Source organism: Acipenser ruthenus, chromosome 25 (assembly GCF_902713425.1).
Source record: "Acipenser ruthenus chromosome 25, fAciRut3.2 maternal haplotype, whole genome shotgun sequence".
In the NCBI taxonomy this organism is placed as follows: Eukaryota; Metazoa; Chordata; class Actinopteri; order Acipenseriformes; family Acipenseridae; genus Acipenser; species Acipenser ruthenus.
In genome coordinates, this window is record NC_081213.1 from 13,716,610 (window position 1) to 13,725,982 (window position 9,373).

At 40.6% G+C, this 9,373-nt stretch overlaps 1 protein-coding gene across 1 annotated transcript; it reads right to left on the reverse strand.

Moving 5' to 3' along the window:
- Positions 1 to 302: 302 nt before the first annotated feature.
- LOC117413676 (uncharacterized) lies at positions 303 to 9,145 on the reverse strand. Its single transcript, XM_059000273.1, has 22 exons — positions 9,006 to 9,145; positions 8,867 to 8,925; positions 8,695 to 8,787; positions 8,366 to 8,493; positions 8,141 to 8,287; positions 7,849 to 7,929; positions 7,588 to 7,758; positions 7,410 to 7,506; positions 7,108 to 7,328; positions 6,881 to 7,031; positions 6,581 to 6,789; positions 6,353 to 6,470; positions 4,869 to 5,068; positions 2,767 to 2,881; positions 1,945 to 2,114; positions 1,663 to 1,727; positions 1,465 to 1,592; positions 1,195 to 1,384; positions 966 to 1,107; positions 714 to 807; positions 532 to 636; positions 303 to 429 (listed from the first exon to the last, which is right to left on the reverse strand). The coding sequence occupies exons 1-22, from the start codon at positions 9,026 to 9,028 to the stop codon at positions 326 to 328; spliced, it is 2,811 nt and encodes a 936-aa protein (XP_058856256.1). The 5' UTR covers positions 9,029 to 9,145; the 3' UTR covers positions 303 to 325.
- Between the last annotated feature and the right edge of the window lie 228 nt (positions 9,146 to 9,373).

Consider the following 9,373-nt stretch of genomic DNA (forward strand, 5'->3'; position numbering starts at 1 on the left):
TACAGTGCATAGCATCAGGTCATTTTAGTAAATAGCTAGAGGAAATGCCAATTTGCATGTGCAGGGTAACCCTGGACTGGTACAGCTCAAAGTACCGCTTCCACTACATTTGAAGCACCAGGAGTATTTCCACATTGTCTCCAGTTGTATTGGCTAGGAGTGCCTTGTACCCAAACATGGAAGAAATTTAATATATATATAAGCCACAGGTCCCATTAGAGTACAAGTGGTAAAGGCACAAGTTGATCAGGATAGTTAGAAAGAAACAAATTCAACTATTACACACCAATTAACAAACAAACTTGCAAGTAAGAAGTTTTTATTTTCATATATGCTTTTGTATGTGGATAAAAGCTACAATTCCAGAGATAAATAGGACCACTGCACACACAAGGGTAGCTACCAGAGGAGACCACAGAACAGCTTGGGCTGAGAGAAAGAAATGGCAGTTAGTTGCAAAGTTTAGGCAGTCATACTCCAAAACAGCCCCCCCCCCCCCCCCCCAAAAAAAAAAAAAGTTCCTGTACTTACTCGTTTTGACTTCAGAGGGATAGAATCCATATTGCTCCAAACGGATTGGTCCTGAAGACACAAGTGCCTTTACTGCTACCTCAGCCTTCCCCTCAACACTGCGTCCTAGAGTAAAAAGTAGAAGTTTAGTGACCAAGAATGTATAAATAAAAAAGAAATGTATTTCTTAAATATAACCTTACCAAGCCTCTGCTTCCCTGGAATGCACTGTCTCCTACAGAGGCTGTCCGACTGCCTGTTGGCATCACATATCACAACACCGCAGTGGAAATAAATCTGAAAAACACAAAAGGAACATTTTGGGCAAGGAAAGGAAGCCATTTAAAGTTCACTGGTAGGAGTACAAAAAGTAACAAATTTGTCCCATCAAGAATGCAGAGTTAGGGTCCGTGTACCGCAGCATTACAAAGGATGGTTTAGACCACCTGTCTTACCTGTCCTTTCAGTGCAGTCCTGTCTCTAGTGAAGGAGAACATTTTCACTTCAAATCTCTTCAGATGAGAGGGGAACACCACTCTTGCGTTGCTGGAGACTGGGTGAAAGACTGTCTTGTAGGTGTCAGCAGAGTTCTCACAACTTTAAATATAAAAGATGAAGTATGTTTTACATTTATATGCACACACTATGCATTTAAAACCAATCCCACTTGAGCAAGCTGGTTACCTGTCTACAACAACATCCCACTTCGGAAGGCTGTCCCTGTCAGCAGAATAGGTTGCCCAGCAGTTCTCCAAAAACAATTCAGCTTGTGGATCCCTGCTGTACAGGAGCTCCACCTCAAAATACAAGGGTGTTCTTAAGTACTTGACAACAGGGTAGTCCTGTGTTCCATAGAAGTCCTTGTAGGTTGAATCTGCAGAGAGAAAATGGGGATAAATTTGCAGACGCACACATACAAAGCATGCATATTTCAAAAGGGATTAAAAAGCATACCTAGTGCAAGCCGCATTACAACCACAAGGTCTCCCAAGCCAGGTTGGATGACAAGAGCAGGATTATTCTGGTACGAGAACTGTACTACCTTGGTGTCATTGACCACATAGTGACAGACAATGCTTAACCTAGGAGACAGACAATGGCATGAATAGTTTCATTTTCAGAATCATAGTCTACTTCTGATGCAATACTTACCGGTAAGATGGACCAAATGTTGTAGACAGCACTTCATTCTCATAAGTCAGGAGGTTGTTATCAAACTGGAAGAGAAAGTCAAAATTGAATTTTATTGGTAGCATTCCATGAAAGGGTCACAGCACCTGAAGATGCCCAAACAGAATACATTTTAGCCATTTTTTTTGTAAACAAAACGTTCATGCAAAAACAGCCTATCCAAAACATGTAAACATGGCAGAGATCCAGATTCTTTAGGGCAAGGTCTTGGGTAGATAATGGAGCTAAACTAGAACTACTGACCCTTCTGGTTGTTCCACAGGAGTTGACATTGAAGTAGAAGACTGCACGGACAGCATCAGACTGAAGGGGTCTGCAGCTAGGGTCTCTTAATGTTAGTTGATTTGGAAGCAATCCAGGTACAGATTCCACTTTCACAGCAAGAGCTGCCATAGTTCCATTGGAGAAGCAATCTGAAATACAATGATATGTAGGGCAATACAACCGTTATACCATTGTTACTTCTGCATGCAACAGGCGTGGGGAAGAAGAGACCAATGCCTGCAGGACTTGTGGGTTTAACCACTTGACTGCCTCTAAAAATGTACCATACATACCGTTGCATTAATGCAAAGAGGATTCTAATCTTCATGCAACTACTCTGAGTTAACCTTGCCAAAAAGGTATGTTACTGCTAAATGATGCAATATGCACTCAGTCCATTGGTTCAACGCTAGCATTATGCTAGAAGAAATTGAATCGTTCAGGAAATTAAATGTATAAAAAAATGAAAAAAAAAACCCACACACCCATAGAACCTTGTTTTTCAAGAAAGTGAATTCCTATTCAACTAATTGGTTACACAGCTTGTAAACAGTTTATTGGTTGGAACTAGCTGTTGGTTCACTAAATGATTAATTCCGATTGGTAAAGTTGTTACTGAAAACAAGTAGCAAGGAGTATAAATCAAGTTACACCAAAAAAATAAAATGGCAGCATTCTGAAGCAATTCAATGCATAACTTCATGAAATGGTGCACAGAGGCGAAAATCAAAGAGTTAGTCTTGCAAAGACTGTAGAAGAAATTCTCCAATGTTGGAAGATTATACACAATTAGTTGGTTACCAATCATCTTCGTAGGGAAACTGCAAGACAGAGAGAAGCTAGTCAGCACCAACATGGTCTCAATATCCTTCAAGGTCAAGTCAAGCCTGCTTCTGATCTCCGAAGATTTGATCACCTGCAGAGACAATACATCAGGCAGTGCTTAATTTGAGCCGGATCCTGCCAGAAGAGGATCCGGCACCTCTCAGATTTTACTTTTTTCGTTCCGGCATCTAATCTGCCCGGATCCAATACCTCTCGCGGCATGATTTATTTTTCACTGTTTGCACTGTAAACATTCTAATAAAAGCGATCAGAGTTAAAGTTGCTTCTGCCTCCTCGTTATTTCTCCCACCCCCCCGTAAAAGCGCATCCTATCCCGTCACACCGATTCCAGACCTGCTCTTATTTGTACAGAGAGGTTATGGGGCGGGCCGGCGAGGTAAGTAACTGATCTTGAAACAGTGGTCAGCTAGCGAGAGGTCCCTACGTAATCATGTCACGGAAACTGCTCCCGATTGCGACGCCTTAGCTAGCAGCGCTGTCTGCGCTGCTAATCCCGCCACTTCAGCATCACCACCGGCACGTCCTCCACTAGCTAGTAAACCTACTACTGAGTCTGACTCGGCGGGAGACTGGGAGGATTAGGCGATGGGCAGTTCGATTATTTTTAGTGACTATTCATGCGATTCAGTGAATCGATTCATTTCGTTCATTTGCTTCACTGATTCAATGACGCAAAACCAATCAACCAATGTAGACCGCATTGAGTCGTTCACGAACTGCACATCAAACGCTAGGGAGAATCTATATTTGGTTGACTAGATTCATAAACGTTAAATTAAATAGTTTGACAAATTTTACATTTAGAATCGTTGAGATAACAGTTTGAACCATTAGCATTGTTTAGCCATCAGTATCAATCTTTTTTTTAAAAAGTCAATTGCATTTCTTGCATGTTTTTTTCTATACATCGAGTCAGATTGTTTTTTTACAACGAGAGGCCGAACGAGTGGTATTTGTTCAGCACATAGCAAAACGCTGTTTGCCCAATTCCTCTTCTATCCAGTAAACCTTTGGGATTAGTCATGCGATCAAGTTTAAACGTGTATATATTTAGTATTTGTGTTTAACACAGTAAAATAACATTTAGAAAATGTATATTTAATGCGCGTGTAAAATATAAGACGTTTAAGAACGTCATCCGTATCGTAGCTGATACTACGTGCCACCTTGTGGACTAAGGTGAATCGCCGTCATTAAATTATAAAATATTTAACCGTAGTTGTAAATCGTCATGTATAAAATACATTCATTCCTCAAGGTCAAATATGTTATCACAAGTTATATAATTAAGGCTTGGGTACAACAACATTACAATACCAGTAGATGTTTGTATTTATTTTGGAAATGAGGTGCATCTCTCAATTATTATTATTATTTAGTAATTTGTCTGACTTTACTGAAGAGGACTTAGAAGTATGAATCAATTTGTGCAAAATGGTTAATTATATAGATAAGATTAATTTTTCCCCCCCATCGTTCACCTTAGTGAGTCGTTCAAAAAGAAAGATTCATTTGCGAACTACACATCACTAGGGAGGACAGTGTATCCACCGACGAAGTGCCCAGAGCAGGTGCAGTTTGGACGGAGGCTCAGTTCAAGAAAAAGCAAACTTATAACCCCTGGCTTGTCATGCAAAATCCAAAGCTGGGCTGTACAACATGCAAAAAGTTAGGGACCTTGGGTCTGGAAAAGACTGGAGGGATGAAACTAGCAAAAAAGAGTGGGTGGAATGTACAGTAACGTCCTCTGCCTCCGACATAAAAAAAACAAAGAGCCCTCAAAAAAAGGTTTTTGAACATGCCCGAACCAAGGCCCATTTAGCGGCAGTAAGCATTGTAGCCAAGGCTAAAGATGACACCTTAACACAGGTTAGTTACATTGTCTGGCTACATTGTGTGTCACTTTCTCATGCGTTCCGGTACCTCAGAGCCCCCCGGAACAACCCCTCTCTCACTATGTTCCCGGACCTCCCGATTTACAAATTAAAGCACTGACATCAGGTCAGTATTGTGGTGAACCGAAACAGCTAAATAGCCCATCACGTTGGATCACTTACTTCATATGTGGCATCAATTGCATTGTAAGGCATAGTTATCCAGAAGTTTGTTGAGTTAACATTATACTTGTATAGGGCAAGCAAACTTCCACCAAGTTCTCTTGAGCCCACATAAGGAATCCAGTTGCGACCCATGTTGCCATATTGTACCAGGACATAGAATCCAGCAACATCACAATAGCCAGTGACTGTAGGTAGAACTGGAAGCAGAAGAGAAATCAGTTGCAGGATGGAGAAAGGACCATCATTGATAAAACAGAAAAATCTGGTAGTGAAAAAAAAAAAAAAAACCCACACCATCGTGAAGATCTTGTGGTAAAATTAATCCAACTTCCATACAGCATTTCCAATATCTAGGTTTACGTACAAAAGCTACTTAAATGATTTCTTACATATTCATTATGATTAATTATTCAAACCCCCCCCCCCCTAAAATTGTCTGGTAGTTCATGGTTTCAATCGGTGCAATAATTACTGTGTAGATAACTGCATTTAAAAGTTAGATTAATATATAAAAACAAAAACACACACCACTGAATGCTGGGACTAGTGTCCAAAAACAAATATTTACATGCATTTGAAGGGGGGTGGGAGAAATGTCTGTCAGAAATGACAGAGTTCACAAAATGGCTGTCAAAGTCCAGATTAAAACTACATCCAAGACACCAGCTGCCAAAATTATGACTTCTACACACGTGATGTTACAATGGCAGGCATTATTAAATAGGCATGGCCTACTTTACGTTTTTACCTGAAATGCACATGATTAAACTAGAACTACAGCAGGACAGCCTTTTTGTAATTCACAACAGTGAAGTCAGGCCTTTCAGGGATATTTTTCAACTTGTTACAGATCGTAACTGGATAAGGTTTAGCAAAAATTAAATCAACATTGAAATATATGTCCGAATCCTGACCATGCAAATACCACGTTTGTTTAGCAGCAATATGTTACATGGATAGAAATCAGTGTTCGATAAAGTACAGTATCTAGTATGTCATGATATGTATTACGATACAAGTCTCATTTGATGGTCTGTGTGTCACCCACTACATCGATACAAAATCTCAGCCAAGCTTTTTTCATTATTCAATCCTAGCCCGTGTGTTGGGTTGCATTTCACTAGAATAAATAATTCTTTCACTCCCTGTCCTCTTGCTGCATGATTGAGGACCCTCTATACGTCTGCACTGGGTTTCAGAACAAGGGAATGGCTGCAGATATCGAAAATACATGATTCTAGTTGATACTTTTGGACACCTCCATATACAAGCATCTGAATTTATGAATGACTAGTGTGCAAGGCAGGAAATAGTAGAGCTGCTCTGGAACCTCAACTCCAGCTCCCTGCTCTGGAGCGTTCAAGTGACTCAGCAATCACCAGCTCAAAACTGGCAAGCTCCAGAGCATGGCCAACCCTAGCTTCAAGATTAGCAGTGGACAGATTCAACAGCCTCCCCTCATGGGGGATTTGCCAACTTACTGATATCTTGCACAGAGGCTTGCACTTCAGCATGATGGGTAAAAGGCTTGTTCTCTGGCACAATATTCAGCAAGTAGGTCAGGGGTAGAATATAAGTTCTGGTGTCTGGAGGGGTTACCTGCAAGACAATAACTATTTAAGGAGGAGGCACACATGCTGGTTAACGTGAGAAAATAAATTATATATATATATATTATATATATATATAAAAAAATAAGGAGGCTCTACCTCTTTCTTTACATCAGGGTCCTCAAATGGCACCTGGAGCGTGTAGGTCTTTGATCCATTGGGAAAGACGTGCTCCTGGATATTATACCCTTTTAGATTAGCCTCTGGCACTGTTAAAGTCTCAAGTCCAAACGTAACATCTACAAGATCCACATCAGGCAGGAATATCCCCAGGGTCACATTGAACACTCTGTCTTTAGGAACAGTGTCTGGAAGGCACGTTAGTATGAAGTGGAACGATAGTAAGCCAGCCCAATGTATTTGGAACACCAGTTCTGCAAAGACATTTTAAATACTCACTGTTTATGACAAAAGGTGGCCTAGGCATCAAAGGAGTGGTTATTGGATGAAGTATCGTGTGCTTTGTCTTCTCATCCACATCTTGCCAGGTATGCTCCAGCATTGGAGCAATAGAATAAGAAATTGCATAGGTGTTGTTCAAGACATTGCTCTGGAAAGATGAAAAAAAGGTTTAGATTGAACTTGCATATTCAAAACATTCATGAATAATCTAAATTTGTACAGACCTTATAATATCCACCATCTGCGCCCACTGGAATTTTTATTGTGATTAGCTCAGGACCCACATCCAGGACATATCTTCTATTATTAACTGTTGTCGGGTCAAGCTTGCGCCCATCAATTCCCATTTGAACATTGAGGCTAGTAAGTGGTGTTGTAGGAACAAGGGGAGGTATGACACGGGGAACTCTCCATACAATCATCTCATCTGTGAATGACGTACCATCTGGCAAGTGCAAAAAGAAAAGTGTGACAATAATGCAATAGGATTAGAATTCCAAGAGGTCTCCCAGACGAGCCGCCTCACCAGTAGGGCATGCAATGGCAGTGTCCACCATCAAGACCATCCATCTTTGCTTATAGAAGGTAGTTGACCTTAGGACTGCCATTGGTACAGTTTGGATCTGTTGGAGAGAGAAAGGTTCCTGATGGGGCTACAAGTGTTTGAGAAAAGAATAAAAAAAGCAAGACATGGCCACACTCACCAGCTGAGGCCGAGTTTCTGTTGCATTGTAGGCAGCTCGTAGCATGATTCTGGTTGGGGTAGTGTTTATTCCATAACCACTCAACATGGCCTGAGCAACAGTCATCTCTTTCTTTTTATTTTGTGCGAGATGAAACACTACTTGCCAGATTGCATTGTCAGCAGCAGTTGCCTAGGAGGAAGGGTAGACAATAGGAGGCAATGCAATTAGTCCGATGTCAGGAGTATTACTTGAAGGAGCAGCGTTTAAAATTAGTATTACCTCAGGATATATGTTGGCCCAGTCAGGCTCATCCCGAGAAACTTTTGAATCAATAAGTGGTATGCCTCGTCTTACGGAAACCTAAACAAAGGGTAGAGACACACACACCAGGGCATTGCTTGGATCACATTGTATGGGTTCAAGCCAACAATCCAAGTCAGAACTATTGTTTGTAAAGCAAAGGGAAGTTTTGGCCGTCAGGAACATAACCAACTTCATTATCAAAGGGTTCAGGGATCATATTGTAGGCCAAGAGTTATGAGCAATGCACAACTTTACAATAAATAATTACCTCCATGTAGTTTCTTTCACATAGAATTTCCCTTGCTGCCCATTGAGAATAAACACAAGTCATAGTTTGCGTATAGGAGGAAGCCAAGGACATATCATCATTGGGAGAAACACGGATTAGTACAGCAAGGCGGTAGGTCTCATCATTCTTAAAATGAAAGACAGAGTTAGCTTATATTTCAAATTACATTGTATATATATTTAGAGCAGAAATTAAAACGCTTACTGTGTTCTGAATAAAGCAGCTCAGCACAGAAGCAAGGAACCTGACATTCCCCAAGAAGTCAATGGTTAGGCTATAGCCACACTGTGTTGCCAGTCTTGGAGATATGGAAACAGGGGTCCCTTTGACATCTACAGACATAAATGCCATGTCAGTATTGTGACCAACAACTCAAAAGCAATCTAAATAAGCCCCCATTTTATTTGTGCATTTAATGGTGCCAGTAACCATGTCACTGGTTAAAACAAGCAGAAGTCATGAATCACTTTGCCAGCGGATTAAATGCACACATTGCAAACAGAATAGTGATAGTGGCATGTCACCAGGCTCACCAATAATATCGATGCGGAAGTGTTTCCCCACAAGAAAAGACTTATCCAACATAATCATCATCAAGTTCCCCAGGCATTCTGTTGTCACAAACCCTGCAAAACACATTGATCTTGAAAGACTGACAGTAAATAGAGAACAGTAGTCTATTTACGCCATGTTAAAAAGGCCTACCTGGGGGCGGGTTTTGGGTCCAAACTTCAGTGGCTAACACCGCTAACAGCAATATTAGTCTGCGTAGAAAACAAAGAAACGAAAGTGAGAAAGAAAATAAATCAATAAAAACACAAAAAGAGAAACGAGAAATACTTACCCAAATCCAAGACGTGTCATCATTGACTCGAAGCCAGGTGCACTCTCACTAAATTAACGGTAGCAAAAACCCAACTAAAATGCCAACGCATAAGCAGTCCACCATTTAGCTTAGCGTAGTCTTTAGAGATGGGCTTATAAAGGCAGAAACGAACACGATGCAGACGAGATACTTACCACTAATGAACTAATTAGCGAGCGCACACCTGCTGCACAGAGTGAAAATAAAAATACTATTCACATTTTCACGCGTGTTTTTTTTTTGTACATTTGGGCACTGTAAAACATATTTGTTTGTTTTTTGTTTTAACTGCTCAAATGTGTCTTACAAAGTATAACGCCTTTTAGAGTCAAATGTATTTATTATTA